The following is a 20,125-nucleotide window of genomic DNA, read 5'->3' on the forward strand; positions in this document are numbered from 1 at the left end:
TTTGTAAGTAATCGAACATCACAAAATCCAATCTCATTTGCGCCACAATGTTATATTTCATTTGCGCCAAATAAAAAAACTTCATTTGCGCCATTTCACAGGTAATTCAAATAAAATATAACCGAACAGTTGAATATTCTTTGCTGTATCTTGAATAAGATTTGTTTTTACAGTATTTCTTCTGGATGATTGTTCATACTAATTTCTAATACAGAACTGAGGTTTAAAATTATAAAATGTTTATAAGCTTGAGGTGTATAGATGGACGTTGTCAGTTCAGAGTCCAAATGAGGAAATAAGTCTGTATTTTTTATGATCACACATACGGTATATAAAAATAGATATAGGAAGATGTGGTGTGAGTGCCAATGAGACAACTCTCCATACAAATAACAATTTAAAAAGTAAACCATTATAGGTTAAAGTACGGCCTTCAACACGGAGCTTTGGCTCACACCGAACAACAAGCTATAAAGGGCCCCAAAATTACTAGTGTAAAACCATTCAAACGGGAAAACCAACGGTCTAATCTATATAAACAAAACGAGAAACGAGAAACACGTATATATTACATAAACAAACGACAACTACTGTAAATCAGATTCCTGACTTAGGACAGGTGCAAGCATTTGCAGCGGGATTAAACGTTTTAATGGATCCAAACCTTCTCCCTTTTTCTGAAACAATAGCATAACATCACAACAAAGAAAAACATACGATAAAATATCAATTGGCAGACTTAACTCAATCAAAAAATAGCCTATCATATGCATCATATTAAAAATCGTTTAGGTGTTCCATAAAACTTGCAAAGCCAGAATAACAACTGATATGGACAGAATTATAAATTTACTATAGTGTATAATGCATACAACTGTCTCGCAATTTTACTACTTTTTAAACATGTTCAAAGTAAAAGAACTGTGTTTTAACGAAGTTTTAATATACCTTATGTATGATTTCAAGATGCCTGAATTCTGAGGAATATGTTTTATTATGCCAAAAAAAAACTGTATTTATTTTTCAAAGCGTTTTCTGAAAGAAAAAAAAAATAATATTTACCTTTATTTACCTGTATTGTTGGCGCAAATGAAAGGTTTTATTCTTGGCGCGAAAGCAAAGCACCGAGACACAGGACATTATATCACTGGCAGCAAACAGTGACACTAAAGTAACGAGAACACATATACCAACTAACCCTATACATTTGGATGAGGTACGATCATCGTGGGCCGATAAACGTTTGTTTCTCGTTGATGATAATGTTTTCTTATCGACAGTAAGTTCCTTTTTTATTCTTCTTTTCATTTCTTCGACTTGAATATCAGTTATAACATTAGTCTTGTTGCTATATATAATACCTTTGCAGGGACACAGCGATTCAGCTGAAATATATGTTTGTAAAGATATATTAAAGTAATAGAAATAACTCTTTTAAACACCAAGGAAAACTGATATAGTTTATAACACTTAAGAATTACGAAAGAAAGTTTTTTAAACTGACTTCATCTAAAAGAGGGACGAAAGATACCAGAGGGACAATCAAACTCATAAATCGAGAATAAACTGACAACGCCATGGCTAAAAATGAAAAGGACAAACAGACAAACAAGAATATACACGACACAACATAGAAAACTTAAGAATAAACAACACGAACCGCAAATGAGTTTAACTGTGTGTATTGTTGTGTGTGTGTTTATTGTACATTGGCTAGAGTATACACTGAGTGCTTCATTTCATACATATTTTATTCCTTTTCAATCATTGTCTTGCTAGAGTAAATGTGCCTGTGTAAAGCTTTCCTTTCTATAAATTAACAATCTATGATACACCTTGTTTATTTGTTTAGTATATGTCATGCCCCCTTCGTTATTTCGATTCTACATATATATATATATATATATATATATATATATATATATATATATATATATATTCTGTGACTGTATATTACATTAATTTGTAGGATCCTTTACTATAGATAATTTAGCTGATCTGTAACAATAACATCTTCATGCCTTATATATCATGTACTGTAGTACGCCGCTAGATTAAAACTAACAAGGAAAGGTAACACACGGCCAGCGAAAGCTCTTTTTTGAGAGCCCAGGTGGTCGTGTGGTCTAGCGGGACGGCTGCAGTGCAGGCGATTTGGTGTCACGATATCACAGTAGCATGGGTTCGAATCCCGGCGAGGGAAGAACCAAAAATTTGCAAAAGCAAATTTACAGATCTAACATTGTTGGGTTGATGTTTAGACGAGTTGTATATACATTATGTACACAGCCATGTATCACCATCATTGATGGCGATCCGATGGATACATCTGTTGTAGAGTTGTCATTGACTCAGACGTACTTATAAATATAATTATTTTCTGTGACTGTATATTACATTAATTTGTAGGATCCTTTACTATAGATAATTTAGCTGATCTGTAACAATAACATTTTCATGCCTTATATATCATGTACTGTAGTACGCCGCTAGATTAAAACTGACAAGGAAAGGTAACACACGGCCAGCGAAAGCTCTTTTTTTGAGAGCCCAGGTGGTCGTGTGGTCTAGCGGGACGGCTGCAGTGCAGGCGATTTGGTGTCACGATATCACAGTAGCATGGGTTCGAATCCCGGCGAGGGAAGAACCAAAAATTTGCGAAAGCAAATTCACAGATCTAACATTCTTGGGTTGATGTTTAGACGAGTTGTATATATATATATATATATATATATATATGTAGGTCAAAACGATAAAAACAAACTATGGTAGGTACAATACATGTGATTGAATAATTCATTTTATTCAAATGCTGTTGTTCTCCTCTAATATTTAATGCGTTTCCATCAGTTTTAGTTTGTTACCCCGATTTTGTTTTTTGTCCATAGAGTTTTGAACAGCGGTATACTACTGTTGCCTTTATTTAACAGACGAGATTTGGATGTGTTCTATTTAAGCATTTCCATGCACACATACAGTTATCTCTGTCAACACATACAGACATCATATACCAAAGGGATAATTAATAGTTATCAAAGGTACCAGGATTATAATTTAGTACGCCAACTTATAAGTTGAAGTAAAACAGATAAGACAATTGCAAAAGCGAAATATGACTGGGAGACAAAAATGCCGTACAGGCTATCGTTTCACAAAGATTCGTACGACTTACGTTTACGATTAAACTTACGTTAAGCGTAAGATTTTACCTGCGAGTGTTTCACAAAGGTGATCGCAAACGTAACGTAAACGTAACGTAGACTTACGATAATAATGGAAAAGGGGTGCTCTCTTTGACAGCCGCGTTCATGTCTATAAAAAGAATCGTTCTTTCAAAACCAGGAAGAACATTCATACCATCGTATTTTGAAATAATTATCAGTTTTTTTGTTAGTATAGTAATGAGGTTTAGTGAGGTAAGCATGATAAGTGTCCAATCTAGTTTTAAGAAATTTTTTGCTTTGATTTTATTAGAAAATTGACTGGCGGAGGTTGTTTTTTTCATGCACGGTCTGTTTTTGCTATTGTTGAAGAATGATGAAGTCATACAAAAAAAAAACCAGTTACATTCATTGGGACTTTTTTACTAGAAATTATAAGTATCTTTGAATGTTATTTATGAACAGGTATAAAATGTGTTAAGCATTGTGAAAGTTTCTAGTGCGTGTCTAGGTTGTTTTTTTGTCAAGGAGAAACCCACTGGCAAAACAACAATCAATTATGGAAATGTAAAAAGTATGTGCATATTTTAATTTCATATTTTATAACGCTATGCGGTGCATTTGTTATTGTATCATCCAAAAAATAGTCATCAGGACATTAGGAAAGCATAAGATAGATAAAAGATGTGGTGTGATTGCCAATGAGACAACTCTCCATAAGAGACCAAAAATAACAAAGAAATTAACAGTTATAGGTCACCGTACGTCCTTCAGCAATAAGCAAAGCCCATACCGCATAGTCATCTATAAAAGGACCCAAAATGACAATGTAAAACATTTCAAACGAGAAAACTAACGACCTGATTTATGTAAAAATTGAACAAAAAACAAATATGCAACGACAACCCCTGAATTACAGGCCGACATGGGACAGGCACATACATACATTTGGCGGGTTTAAGCATGATAGCGGGATCCCCCCTTTTTAACCTGGGACAGTGTCAAACATAACAACATATGAACGAACTATAAAAATCAGTTGAAAAAGGCTTAACTCATCAGATGGACTAAAATTCATCAGATGGACTAAAATACAAGTGGACGGGTACTATTATTATATTTATTAGTATTATTTGAGCGTGGAAGCAATTTTTAAGCAAGAACAACTTAAGCTGAGATTGCTGTTCGGGGTGAGCCAAGGCTCCGTCTTGAAGGCAGTACTTTGACCTATAATTATTAACATTAAATACATTTAATAAAGTGACCGCTGATTTTTTTCTCAATAAAATCAGTGGCTAAAAATTACCCGTTTTCATTCGATTTCCTTACTTAAAGAAATATCAGTATTGCTGGATCCTGGAAGCAATTTTTATGCAAACAATTATTATCTGTATTTAAATTTTTTTTTGTTAGAAATCAAACTGGTAAGTTAAAAAATACATATCGTAAAGCAAGATCATAGAACGAAAGATTTTTTTTTTATCGAGGACCTTGAATTTCAATATTATTGAAAGCTGAACAGACATGTACATTTTGTATATAACTACAACCAGGGACTTTCTATAATAGTATATACTTAGTATAGAAAGTTCTTGCTACAACGAATGGGAGTGTTTATCTACTAACGTATGAACATAATACTCTCGTAAGATCGGGAGACAATAACAAAAATGATCCAACAGCTGATTCAGCGCGTAACGAATTTCCGATATCATAAAAGATTCCCCCAAAAAAGGGAACTTCCTCTGCTTAATTGAGCCCCTAAATAAATTTGAATATTGTTATATGTGTTCTCGTACAAAAACTGAATAACACTGAGACGGACGGCTACACGAAAAAAAATTAAAGAAAAATACTGAAACGGTTCACTATCGATCAAAAATTCGGAAAATTACAGATATATCACGTATCATGATACAGCTGTTAAGGAAGCTGGCTTGTCAGGTTTTGGATTTTTGTCAGATTTTCAGAATCCTCTGGTTTTATCCATTTGAATGCCTTGAAAAAATTTGCCGGGTGACCCCCTTTTTTCTTTTTGAAATTCTTTAACATGTATAATGATAAACCGATAATCTGTAAATTAAAGTCTTATAAAATTTTAATTACTTTTTAACAGTTTTTGAGAACTTTAACTTGTCAATGATAAAGCTATGAAAAGTCAAGAGAAAATATTTTCCCGCTAAAATTTCAATGGCTCATATCTCGAAAACAAGCACGATGACCTATATATATATTTTTTGCTCTTTGGATTCCTTTATTAAAGTCAAGTAACAGTAAGTGAACGCCGTCTAGCGGATGCCGCGAAATATTGCGACGTTTTGTACGAATTACGTCCCTTTGACCAGATTTTGCAATGTTAAAATTTCAACCGGCGACTTTTCAATGGGACAACGGTAAATCTGACGGAAAGTATGTATCTTCTAGGAGAATGAACTTGTTTGCTAAAATTGAAGAAATGCTACAGGATTTTGAAAATGAATATGAAAACAGTCATGAAGACGACCTTCAAAACGAAAATCAGGTGTCTGAGTTTGGATATCTGCCGACCAGTTAAAACAAGTGTGAAAACTGTTGATCACTGTTGCTCACCACTATTTCTACATAATTGTGATGAGGAAAAACAGTGCGGTCTCGACAGTATATTGAACTCTGACACAAAATAACACTTTTTATGTCATTGTTTACTTAAACTAACCAACAAATATGCAGAAATGAAACTTCTGGTGAAAGGGAAATATATTTAGACCATTTTGAGTCAAAATTCACTTGTCTATGAGTTTGCGTTAAAAATTCAGGATTAATGCGCTTCATAGTACACTAATTTAAGATTTCCAGAAAACAGGGAGTTATTTTGGTAGTACCTGTGTTTTCAAGATCAGAAATTTCATATAAGACTTTAAACATTGGTTGAAAATTGGCATGTAGAAAGGTGGTACATGTACAATTCAGGATATACCTGGTTTCCTTGAAGTTAAACTTAAGGTAAAATATTTAGATAGCTGTGAAAATTGCAAGATTCGGTTGAACAGATAGGGATTTTTAATTGGTGGTTTGACACCTTTATTTTCGTTTTCCTCCCAAAATAACACAAACTGAATAATCATAAGAAAAGATGACAAATGCGACTATACCTATATAGAACACAGAGGCAAGATGATTAATTCATTGTAGAAGGAAGAGAAGCGACACACAAAATTAGGTCTTCTCGTTTATAAGTATAGATACTCTAACTTTTCTTTTACAGTACTTTGTATATCCCCATCCCTGTTTCACTTGAATTATTGTCAGCTTATTCGAATATGAGCATGTTTTCTGGAACGTTTGAAATAAATGCAATTCATCTAATGTTTGAATGTAAATTTACACAATCATGTAATTATAAACATTTAGCATGTTTTAAAAACAAGAAGAAAGGTTTATAAGTGCAACACACGGTATTTTTGGACAAGAAATCAATTTTTCTTATACTTTTAAAATTCAAATGAAGTAAAACAAGAAATCAATCTGGTTGACGCAACAATGACAATCTGTTACACAGAATAATAGTGGTGCATTTCTTTCCAGTGGGTCTCAATCAACACTGATTTACAGAAATCTTGGTAAGAATTTAGTCTTAGATGCTTGATTTTTTTATTATTTGTTATTGGCTTTAAACAAGCTGTCAGTAACTGCGTGTAGTGGCGGATACAGAGGGGGGCATGAGGGCGTACGCCCCCCTTTTTGCTTGGACTTAGACTAGACTTCGTAAACTTTGCCATTTCCCGTGTATTTAATTTTTATGAGACATTTCTTTTCATATACAGATTTTTTTTCGCCAGTATTTACTGATTATTTCAAAAGTAAAACTACAAAATACTGAACTCCGAGGAAAGTTCAAAACGGAAAGTCCCTAATCAAATGGCAAATTCAAATGATAAAACACATCAAACGAATGGACAACAACTGTCATATTCCTGACTTGGTACAGGCATTTTCAAATGTAGAAAATGATGGATTGAACCTGGTTTTATAGTGCTAAACCTCTAACTTATATGGCAGTCGCATCACAGTAGAGTGATTCGGTATGGTTGAGTTGACCAGTTCGTCGAAAAAACGTCACTCAGTCATTTTGAAATTCAAATTACAGGAACACATTTGCAATTCTGAGCATGAAAAATCATGACACCTTCAAAGCGACAAAGGAGTGAGCAAGAACGTATTGACTTCTATTTCACAATTCAACCAAAAAAAGTTATACACTATTATAATCTCATGAAAAAAGTTCCACATTAATATTATTTACCTACGAAATTATGTTTAACTCCAAACGCCCGCACCTATCTTAAAATAACATAGCTGAATAATTATCCCCAGTCAGTATAAGCTCTGGATAGATTTAAAGTGCAAGGTTCGAGCCATTGTTTGAGGAGGCAGTCTGAGATCTGAGAGTCTGGCCGTATTTAGATTGAAAACAATAATCTTGTCCACTTTTTGGCTAATAGAAACGAAAATTTCCAACAGAATAATATAGCATTAAATGAACATAATAAATAAAAAACGGGCGTACTTTTTTCGGGACGGGGGTTTGCATGAACTGATATATCGAATACTTTTATCAAGATCAGACTGCAACCTGCCTGCTGGTGTGGCCTTTATGTCTCCATTTGTCGACCGTCATTCACAAATTCGGTGTGTATCTTGTTTACAACAAGAAATCTGTGAGTTTATGCTAACTTAACATACAACAAGCGAGAATTGTCCATGTCAATTTTTTACTGACAAGTCCCACATCAAATATATCAGTTCATAGCTTTTGACCCATACTATAATTTTATGATAGACAATTTATGTATGGGGAGAATACAACATCAAAAATGTCCAACTCTCAATCCCCTATTTTAAAAATTATCACACCATTCGGAACAATTAAAAATATTTTCAAAGTATCGAAAAGGAAAGGAACCACATAAATTAATACTGGTCATAAATTATCCGCTGCTGTCAGTCAGTCATATAGATGACACTAAACTATAATACATTTAAATTTTTAACCTTCTTTACGGTCGGAACAATAATTTAATATTCATACAACAGTTTTTAGACTATAACAACTATAACACTATAACGCCCGCGCCTATCTTAAAATAACATAGCTGAATAATTATCCCCAGTCAGTATAAGCTCTGGATAGATTTAAAGTGCAAGGTTCGAGCCATTGTTTGAGGAGGCAGTCTGAGATCTGAGAGTCTGGCCGTATTTAGATTGAAAACAATAATCTTGTCCACTTTTTGGCTAATAGAAACGAAAATTTCCAACAGAATAATATAGCATTAAATGAACATAATAAATAAAAAACGGGCGTACTTTTTTCGGGACGGGGGTTTGCATGAACTGATATATCGAATACTTTTATCAAGATCAGACTGCAACCTGCCTGCTGGTGTGGCCTTTATGTCTCCATTTGTCGACCGTCATTCACAAATTCGGTGTGTATCTTGTTTACAACAAGAAATCTGTGAGTTTATGCTAACTTAACATACAACAAGCGAGAATTGTCCATGTCAATTTTTTACTGACAAGTCCCACATCAAATATATCAGTTCATAGCTTTTGACCCATACTATAATTTTATGATAGACAATTTATGTATGGGGAGAATACAACATCAAAAATGTCCAACTCTTTCACTTAACAGCAACTATTAAATATACATGCCCCACGTCAAGAACCGTTTAAAAAGTGCATTTTACACTTATTTTATATTTTTTAGCCAAAAGGCAAGTTTGGGACATTAATACTAAACTTAGTCTTGTACGGTAAGACTAGATATCCCCTATTTTAAAAATTATCACACCATTCGGAACAATTAAAAATATTTTCAAAGTATCGAAAAGGAAAGGAACCACATAAATTAATACTGGTCATAAATTATCCGCTGCTGTCAGTCAGTCATATAGATGACACTAAACTATAATACATTTAAATTTTTAACCTTCTTTACGGTCGGAACAATAATTTAATATTCATACAACAGTTTTTAGACTATAACAAATGAAAAATAAACAAAAATGATGTTTCACGATCATTAATCCATCGCTACATTTTGTATTCTGACGTGTTTGTTTTTTTCTAATGGTGTTTTCTTTCACGTCCGCAATTTTGTTGAAAGTTTCGATGTTAAAAATAGAACACAAATCTTTTTAATAGATACATGTATAAATAGTTTATGGTTTAAAGAGTTATACATGGAATATTATCCTAATAAAAGAACATTCAGTGGATCCTTAAAAGAATTGTCTTACTAGTAGTGATTCGTATGGTTGTCTCCTCAAAGGAAATTGTTCTATATAAAAATTATATATAATATATGGGTAAAAATTAACCGAATAAAAAAAAATTGTCTTGTCTTGTCGAAATCCCGAACTTTAAAAAATGAAATCCAGAGGTCCCGAATTTAAAGTAATTTAAAATAAATCCCGCCATCCCGAAATTCGAAAAAAAGAATTCCCGGATCACGAAAAGATTAATTCCGAAATCCCGTATTTAAAAATACTCGATCCCGGAGTTCCGATCCCGCCCCCCCCCCCCCCTTTCCCTCATTTGTGTGGATGAACTAAATAACAAAACAAACATTTACGAGTCATGTCTCAGCCTGTGTGCAATTGTATTTTATTTTTTAAAATTTTTTTTTGTGTTTTCTTTTTTTTTTTTGGGAGGGGGGATTATTTTGGTAGGCATATTAAACATTAATTTGTACATCTGTTTTTAAGTTATATCTCAATCTCCGTAAAAAAAAAGTACACTCTTCATGTATGAACAAAACTTTTGACGGTCTCCACCTGTATATAAAGATTTACTTACTATAAAAATCCTTGACCGAGACAAAATGCGTAATTATCATTTTTTAAAAGAATTAATATATGGCGAAGATGTATGAGATTTTGAGACAAATATAATGAGGAAATAGTTCTCAATACAACAAAGGATATATCTCGTATTCCACAAAAGATTGTCGATATTCTTTATGATATAGTATTGATTTTGATTTATTGCTGATGTTTAACGCCACGTTTCTCTATCTTTGACATTTTTCTTCTAGTTTAGTATATTTACCACATGTATCTGCTAGCATCCGTATAATTCGAAAATGCTCAAATTATAATATAAAAACGATTGCCTAAAAGTTTGCACTTGTAATCGGTAGGGGTGGGGGGGGGGGGGGGCAATGAAATGTTTTCAAAATATTTCAGCAATTCTGTATACAATGAACACACTATTTTTTACGTGGAGATGCATACTCAAGAGACAACCTACCGTGCGCTGCCTATACAATAAAAAATTGTAATATTTTGACACAGAGAAAATAATTTCGCTCGGGCTCATTTCTTAAAAAGTCTTAAGAAACCTCAAATTAAAAAAAATAATGTACATGCTTTTTTTTTATATAACTGAATGGATAGTTTTCATTATGTGCATATACTTTTTTCTTAAGAAAATTCTTTAATTTGTTCATATTTAAAAGAAGTTTACTTTATTTTCATTGCTTCCTTCCAGGAAGCAATTCCCCGACATATTTTCCGTATGCAAAGTGACCTCAGTGTGACCCATCTCATAAAAATCCGGTGATCGCAATACGCATGAATGTCCTTAAAATAAACTATTATCTGATTGTACATGTTAAATACATGCTCAATATTCATGCTTTTTGTTGATTGTTGACAAACAGGTGACAATCGTTTATATTTAAACTTCGGCATCAAAACACGAACTTTAATTACCTGCCATATTTTCACAACAACACTGACCGATTGAAAAAAAAATGACGATTATACGAAATTTATGCGAAAAAAATGATAAAATCGTGCACAGAAGACTAGTAAGTTTATGACGTTTGTATGCATTAGTTCAAGAGTTGGAATAACATTATTTTTACTCGTTTATTATGACTTTAAGATCCCAAATTCTAACTTTCAACAAGATCTTGACTTCGAGGAGAGTATATTTATCTGAAGCTGAAATGGAGTGAAGGATTTTTTGTTTGTATTTGAAAGATAGTTGAATTTATTTTCTTTCATCAAGGTGGGAACTTGAAAAATCAAAGAAATTCTAATGTTTCCTTCCATCCACTTGAATACTTAAAAATAAAAATCTCGTCACCTAAAAAAAATAAAATTAAAAATGAATTAATTAAACATATTTAGGATTGGAAAATTTAGGATTCTTACAATTTTCTTAATTTGAAAATGAAATTTGATAAGTAAATTTATAGACATAAACAATCCCATAATGGCAAAGTGAACTAAGATAGTTTTCAAACCTACATATATTATAAAAATCCAAGCAGGTATTGAGTACGGGGTTGAAGCATACATTTTATACCTAAAAAAAACGCGAACCTGATAGAGGGCATGACAACTGTGTAATTAGTAAATTACATTGAAACTATGGATTGATACCAATACATTCATGTACTTATAAATGATTGTTTTCTCAATTTTTGGACTGTTATTTGTTTTAAAATAATCGTAATATATATTCAAAAATGTCTATCAATAAAGAACATCGTCCTCCGCTGTAGTGTTTAACCGCAGTACATGCATTGATAGATGGGAAAAAGGGGGTGGGGGAAGGGGTCATAACTATGATTGTAATTTAATATCTAAGTGACTTGACATATCTATGTATTTATTGTTATCTTCATAAAGTCCGTGTAAAACATGAGTGATAAATGTTGTAGAACTAGCAAATAAGCTTTTATAATTTTCTTTTTTTGCTGAATATTTAGTACACAGTTAGTACAAGCACCGTGACACGACGTACCGATCCCTCTCTCTCCCTATCCGGGCTCCGTATATATATAGTGCTGTGCTAGCGTACTCACTTCTATGTTTTTATGGTCAAATATTTGGACTATTGAAAGTTAAGTTAAAGGAAAAAAAGTCAAATGTACTGGAAAATACGATTATTTCAGGAATTTAAATTTTCAGTTACTTATGATTGGGACAATATAACATAAATACATGTATTCTAATGATCCAATGACACTTATTTTTCTTTAAGATAATGTAATGTTGTTGATTTTTACAAATTGTCGACAGGTTAAATCACTACGATTTGACTTACGACTGCCTGTTAATACTCGTAAGTTTACGATCAAACTTGCGATAAAATTCTACTTACGATTGTTTATGAAACGGTCAAAAACTTACGATTTGACTTACGACCGACGTACGATCTAAGATTGTCGTACGATTCTTTGTGAAACGATGGCCAGAATACTAAACAGAAAATAAGGACTGAGAAAAGAAAAATGAACCCAATACAACACAGGGAAATCTTATGTGATTCAAAGGGGTAAACAAAATGGCAATCAATCGTTGAATACAATGAAGATATACGAACATTTTGATCTTTCGCTTTTTTCGTCCTATTTCCGATTGTGATATTTTAGCAGAGTGTGAATTCGCATGGCAGATGATGAACACATATTTAGCAGGAGATGCTTTTTCTGTCGAAACAATCAGCTTAGCTCCATGTTTGAGCCTCTTGGATTAGCTCAAGCTTTTTTGCTATCATTGAAATGGGAATTGTACGCTGCTCACTATATTTTACGATTAGTTGATTATTTACAAATTTTATTAGACTTTTAGCCCTGTTCTCTTCCTCAAAATAAACAAATACAAACGGCAAAACATTATAGAAAACCAGACGTAGTAAAAATTATGAAGATAGTTTTTCTGAACATATGAACAATTTATTTTACCAACAGATGTTTGATCATAGTGCTTCTTTTTGACTACGGTCAAATAAACTCATCATAGATACTAGGACTAAATTTTATATATACGCGAATACATTTCTTCGACTGTAATTAAACTTTTATTACCAACTGTGACAAAAGTCTATTTTATCCTTACTTGCAACATCCGTTCTGCGTGTTTGAGTAAGTATATTTGCAAAGCTACTCTGTTTAGCTGTCGGATCTTGCGATATAGTTTCTGTGACTAATGCGTCAGAGGTCTGATGACTACTTACTCTAGCATTTATACATTATAGAAATTAGTACGGTGACCAAGTAAGGAAAAGTCGCTTATTTAAGGAGTTTAATCGTCATTCGGACTATACGGCTATAAATCACAGTATTGATAGTTCAAAGGTTTCACTTCACAATTTGACTTGTCGTCAAAAAATCGTACGGTGCAATTTTTGTAAAATGGGCTTTGAAGTTCGTTCCCTTATTTTAAAGAAAAAAAATACTTTTAAAAGATTTTAGGCCTACATTCTTAAAGTACATTCGTGATATGCTTTTTGTTATTATATACATTGTTGTTACACCTTATTTTAACAATTTCAAACAAAGTTTTGCAAAATTAATCCGTTATTGAAGAGTTTTTGTAAATATTGAACACTACGAGTATTTTTCACTTAATTAATACGTTTCAATTCATTTCATCATTTATTTTTTTCGCAAAATGTAAAATAATCAACATTTATATGATATTTCAAAAAAAAAAAAAAAAACCCTTTATTAAACAACAATTTCAAAAGCCTTTATCTCAGAAGCATTATTTTGACTTTTGCATTGAAACAAAATATACACTACAAAATGAAGATACAGGTTTTCCTCTTGAAATTCGACTTTCGAAAAATATTGAACCGGACCGATACTATTATTTTAATCTATTATAATAAATGATATTTCGTATCACATAGATTTTTCATGGCTAAAATTTGTTCAATTCGATCTTTTTTGTTAATTCATAAAAATGACCATATAAAAAAAGCAACACATGTGTTTTAATTTTGAAAAGTGTATCGTGTGCAAGAGAAGAAGTACTGAATCACTTCCTTTACTGTAAAGAGTAAACGTTGCTTCTTAAGTTCTGTTGAAAGACTTAATGATGGAATCTGCCAGCAATATGTTGAAGCGTATGGTTCTTTTGTTGAAATTCATGATTTGGTGAACCAATTCGATTCTGATGTCTTTTTTTTCACTTTCCCTACCACCCTTTGGCCCATCACTCACAACTTACACCAGTCTCGCATTGCTTTTTTAAAATGTATAAATGATAACAAAAAAGTAAACAAATTGGTGACCTTGCAGCTGACTATTATAAAAATGTGACCCTATGCTTTTCTCTAGCGCACCCAGTAAGCAGACATTTTTTTACCGCTGCGATATGAAAAACTCAACAAAGTTGTCTGCTGAAAAGGAAAGCCGCACAAAGACTACAGCTTCCATCAAATTGTATCAGATTATTGAAGGGAGAAGGATTCCTGACTGGAAGAAGTTTTTTTCTGTTCAAGAAAATCAACAGGCTCTCCGTAATTTCTTTGGTAGTTTTTCTTCTTCAAAACTATGACAAATCTCTGTCTACCTAATAGTGGGTTTTACTCAGCCGGAACGTTTGTAAATCAGAAATTGTAGAAGTTATTTCAGACAATATAAATGTTTATTGTAAAGGACTGTCGTAACTTGGTTACCACTCAACAAGGGCCAATACTTGTATGATAATTAATGCCTTATACTTTGACATGAAGTTAACAGAAATGGGAAAGAGCGACAGAATAATCATACGGACCTCTGATACGGGTGTGACTGTTCTGTGTCTTCACTACTACAAACGGATGACACATAAAATTCAGAATTGAAATGGGGAATGTGCCAAAGAGACAACAACCCGACCATAGAAAAAAACAACAGCAGAAGGTCACCAACAGGTCTTCAATGTAGCGAGAAATTCCCGCACCCGGAGGCGTCCTTCAGCTGGCCCCTAAACAAATATATACTAGTTCAGTGATAATGAACGCCATACTAATTTCCAAATTGTACACAAGAAACTTAAATTAAAATAATACAAGACTAACAAAGGCCAGAGGCTCCTGACTTGGGACAGGCGCAAACATGCGGCGGGGTTAAACATGTTTGTGAGATCTCAACCTTCCCATATACCTCTAGCCAATGTAGAAAAGTAAAAAGTAAACATGCATGCTAGTTGTAGGTGCAGATGGGGAACATTAGCAGTATAAAAAATAGTTAAAGATTTTTTCCCATTCACCAACTACGTGCTTGCTTTTCCCCAACTGTAACATCTAGAAATTAAAAATGAGGGTCGGTTGAAAACAAAAATTTACGACAAAAGAGATGATTTCAGCTTTCGAAGTGAACTTTCCATTTCTAAGTAGCAACATTCCCTTCGTAAATTTTACGGACGCTTTTATAGCTTGCCTTGTCTGAACTGTTATGAAGTAAAAAATATTTAGAAAGACACGAGTGTTTATAGATTGTGTGTATTTGAAAACATCAATTCTACAAATGAAAAAGAAGATTATTTTTTTTTACATATCTTCTATTGCTCTATGTGTTTTTTATACTAAAAAACACAAAAGAAGTCAAAGCTGAATCCAAACATGTTGATGATACTATTTTCAGAAATGCTTCACAGAATATATAACAATGTATTCATACTATTTTAAATATGCGTGTTTATCAGCTTTACATCTAGTCCCAATGGGATATGGAAAATACTAAGGATTTTGTATCCAAGACATAGATTGCATTAGCCATACTTGGCATCAGATTTGGAATTTTGAGTCATCAATGCTCTTCAACTTTGTACTTGTTTCGCTGTATAACTATTTTGATCTGAGCGTCACTGATGAGTCTTATGTAAACGAGACGCGCGTCTGGCGTACTTAATTATGAGCCTGGTACCTTTGATAACTATTAATTGCAGTTATTTATATTATACTATGGTTTAAATCTTTGAAATTTAGAAAGAACACAGATAGCACAATTGCAAAAACGAGATTCCACGAAGAGACAACGCGTTCTTTAAACCACTTAAAAGAAAACCAGGACTGACCAACAAGACCCTAGTAAAACATCTCACATGATCCGTACAGATAAACAAAAAAACAACTAGTCGTGTTACAAGATTGTACTATTTGGTTAACAACGAATTCGATAATATAACTTTCGAGTTAAAAAAAAATAAACGGAGTTGTGGGAACGTCAATTGATACCTTGTTAATTTCACCCATTGTGTCTCTTTCACAATTGTAACATAATAACTGATTGTGGATTCACAAGGCAGGTTGTCAATGTATAAAAAGAAAAGCTTTTGCCGTCAAAACACACGTTTGAGGTCAATTTTAGCTCATTGGATTCCGATATTTTGTTACGCTGAATTGTTTTCTTAATGTATTGATGACATATGAATCTTGATAAATTACTTTTGCATTCATTTTTAATAGGTTTTTTTTCGTTTGAATGTATGTATTTTAAGTTTTATAGGAATAAGCAGGACCAGACTATGATTTACAAAGTCCTTAAGTATCAAAAACAATGAACGGTATTTTTATCCATACTTGACACATCGGTTCTCTGTGTTGATACAAGAGGAACCATTTCGTTTTCTGTGGTCATTGGTGTAGAGCTTATGTCGTTTTCTGAAGTTTGTAAACCCAAAGGCGATAAGCTTGTTATATCATCTGTGGATGTCTGTGTGGATGTACTCTGTTTCACTGTAGGTTCTGACTTCGGTTGACTTGATAATCCAGCACCTGTATATGATAAAAAGAATACAAGTAGTGATGGGATATAATGTAAACCAACAGTCACAAAATGATATCACATTTCATAAAGATTTGTTCTCAGCAGCATGGACAATATTGAACTATTACTGAAATATTTAATTGGCAGTACCTTTTTCAATGTCAGAAATGGCAATGTGTAGTCTTTATTCCGACTGAAAAGAAAGTGGCGCGAAATGTTATAGCAAATAATTCAAGATAATCAATTGTATGTTGTCAACTGGTCTCTGGTGGAATGTTGTTCTCATTGACAATGATTATACAACTTATTTGTTCAATTATTGAACGCGATTCATTTAGGTAGATACGGTTGTTTAAAAATTATGCAATGCATCCTCAATACACGTTCTTCGATCTTAATTCGAAAACATCAATTGAACAAATAAAAATTTAAAGAAGATATCTTTTTAAGAAGCTTAGGATAGATTTGGTTTTGTCCAAATTGTTTTCATAAGGTCAAAAACGAAGCATAAAAGAGATCAAACATGGTCGCAGTATAAATAAATAACCGGGAGTTAACAGTTTTCCAACTATATTATGTATATTTATTAGCTTGACCCTTTATTCAAATTGGATACGTCTGTTGTAACTATTTCTATCATATTTTAAAAGGCTGGCTCATCACAGGTGCCACCACAATTGTGAGAAATACACTGATTTTGCGTTTGACATCTGTTTCTCCATGTTGTGGTTATGAAACATAAAAGAAGACTGAAAGTAAAATATTTGATTTTTCGTTTGATGGCTACTCTTAACTCAAAACAAACTGCAAGTCGGGTGTAAGTGGTTGATGTTCTCCATTGTAATGTGGGATATTTTTCGTAGTATCCGTTTTTATGTGTTATACAACCCAAAATCATGCCATTTGGAGTGCCACCGAAAAATTGGATAAACGTTAAGGGCAGTACTTTGTCTTACAGCAGACTCTTCGGTTCGTCAAAATTCAAGGACCAAAACATTCATGGGGTTCTTGTTGCTTATTCTTTAGTTTAATATGTTGTGTCATGTGTACTATTGTTTGTCTGTTTGTCTTTTTCATTTTTAGCCATGGCGTTGTCAGTTTGTTTTAGATTTCTGAGTTTGATTGTCTCTTTGATATCTTTCGTCCCTCTTTCACATTTAACCAATCCTGACAATTTTCTGTAACAGTTCATACAGCTTTGTGTACGCATATTCACTGGTGATATTCACCCTAGTCTTTGTAGGGTTCATAGTGCTTAGTCTTTGGTTTTCTATCTTGTGTCGTGTGAAAAGACAAATGAAACTTTGTAAATTTTATTTATTATGTCCCTTTCCGGATTGAAACATTTTCACTGAGTGTTGATTCAGAAGGTTAGAGATGCTTTCGCCGTCAACACACTCTGTTTAGATCAATTTAAGCTCCTTCGATTTTGATTTTCATCTCCCACCTTTATTAGTATATGTTTGCTGGCCTCTGTGTCTGTTCGTCTGTTCGTCCGTTCATTCGTCCGCCCGTCTGTTCCGCCACAGGTTGAAGTTTTTGGTCATGGTAGTTTTTGATAAAGTTGAACTCAAGTCAACTGGAACTTAGTACACATGTTCCCTATGATATGATATTTATAATTTCAATGCCAAATTAAAGAGTTATCCCGACTCAATGGTTCACTGAACATAGACAATGATAGTGTGAGTGGGGCATCCGTGTCTTATAAACACTTTTTTGTTGGTTATTTCGTTGAGTTTTCTTCTAAAGCGATCAAAAAGATCCAAACATTGATATACTAATATTGCCCTAATGTTGTCCTATTTATTCTCTGTTTTAGTTTATTTTATTCTGTGTTTTGAAGGAGTAAGCAGGACCCCAATATTATTTTACAAAGTCATTTTAAAAGTATTCAAAAACGACGACAGGTAATTATATGCATACTTGAAACGTCTGTTTTATGTGTTGTTACGGGAGGAAAGGTTATCTTCTCTGTGGTCATTGGTGTAGAACTTATGTCGTTTTCTGTACTGTGTTTAATTGTCGGTTCTGACTTAAGTATTTCTGTGATTAATGGTTCAGAAGTCGGTTGACTTGATAATTCAGCACCTGCACATGATCAAAAGAACAGAAATAGTGATGTTATACAATTCAAATAAACAGTTACAAAATGATGTCACATTAATAAAGATTTTTTACAGCAGCATGGACAATGACTTTGTATTTGTTTGGCTTTTTAACTGTTTTGATCTGAGCGTCACTGATGAGTCTTATGTAGACGAAACGCGCGTCTGGCATATTAAATTATAATCCTGGTACCTTTGATAACTATTGAACTATCACTGAGAAAATGAAATAGGGAGTTATCTTTTCCAATGTCTGAACTATCAACGTGTCTTCTTCATTCCGATTAAAATAAAGTCGCGCGAAATGTTAAAACAAATAGTCAAGTCAAGATGATCATTTGTATGTTGTCAACTGGTCTCTGGTTGAATGTTTTCTCATTGGCAAATATTAAATACACCTAACTTTTACAATTATTGAAGGGATTCATTTAGGGTGTTTATAAATTATGCAATACATCCCCAATATAACAAATGCGATTTGGTATGATTTCAAATGAGACAACTCTCCAAAAGAGTCCACATTGACACAGAAATTAACAACTATAGGTCACCGCACGGCCTTCAAAAATTAGCAAAGCCCATAAAGCATATTCAGCCGTAAAAGGCTCCGAAATGAAATGTAAAACAATTCAAACGAGAAAACTAATGGCCTTTTTTATGTACAAAAAATGAACGAAAAACAAATATGTCACACATAAACAAACGACAATCACTGATTTACAGGTTCCTGACTTGAGACAGGCACAAACATACAGAATATGGCGGGGTTACACATGTTAGCGGGATCCCAACCCTCCCCTAACCTAGGACAGTGGTAAACTTGTATTTCACATAAAATCGAACTATAATAATCAGTTAAAAAAGGCTCAACTCATCATATGAACAAAAATACAAGTGGACGGGGCCGGATAATTGTACACCCAAACAGCAAAAAGACACTAGGTACAAATCTGAGAGTTAATTGATGTATAATTGATGCCTGTACCAAGTCAGGAATATGACAGTTCTTGTTCATTCGTTTTTCATGTGTTTTGTCATTCAATATTTTTGTGATTTTACTTTTAACTGACAGCTAGTTCAAAGCCACTAACAACTAATAAAACAAAATCATGCATCTAAGACTAAATTATCAAACCGTACACATCCAACATCCACTGGATTAAGTGTAAAGACGTCATAACAGTCAGAGAAAATGCATATGCATATATAACATACTAGTAATATTTAGCTTGCTTGTAATTTACTGACAACAAAATCAATATTGATACCAATAAATACAATAATCAATGATCTTATTACAGTATTGAATTGGTAACCTT

The 20,125-nt window shown here is 33.2% G+C and overlaps 1 protein-coding gene across 1 annotated transcript; it reads right to left on the reverse strand.

Moving 5' to 3' along the window:
• Positions 1–700: 700 nt before the first annotated feature.
• On the reverse strand, positions 701–19,581 carry LOC139510412 (uncharacterized). Its single transcript, XM_071296995.1, has 4 exons — positions 19,560–19,581; positions 18,625–18,789; positions 16,512–16,706; positions 701–1,385 (listed from the first exon to the last, which is right to left on the reverse strand). Exons 1-4 carry the CDS (start codon positions 19,579–19,581, stop codon positions 1,069–1,071), a joined length of 699 nt encoding a protein of 232 aa, XP_071153096.1. The 3' UTR covers positions 701–1,068.
• Between the last annotated feature and the right edge of the window lie 544 nt (positions 19,582–20,125).

Source organism: Mytilus edulis, chromosome 2 (assembly GCF_963676685.1).
Source record: "Mytilus edulis chromosome 2, xbMytEdul2.2, whole genome shotgun sequence".
In the NCBI taxonomy this organism is placed as follows: Eukaryota; Metazoa; Mollusca; class Bivalvia; order Mytilida; family Mytilidae; genus Mytilus; species Mytilus edulis.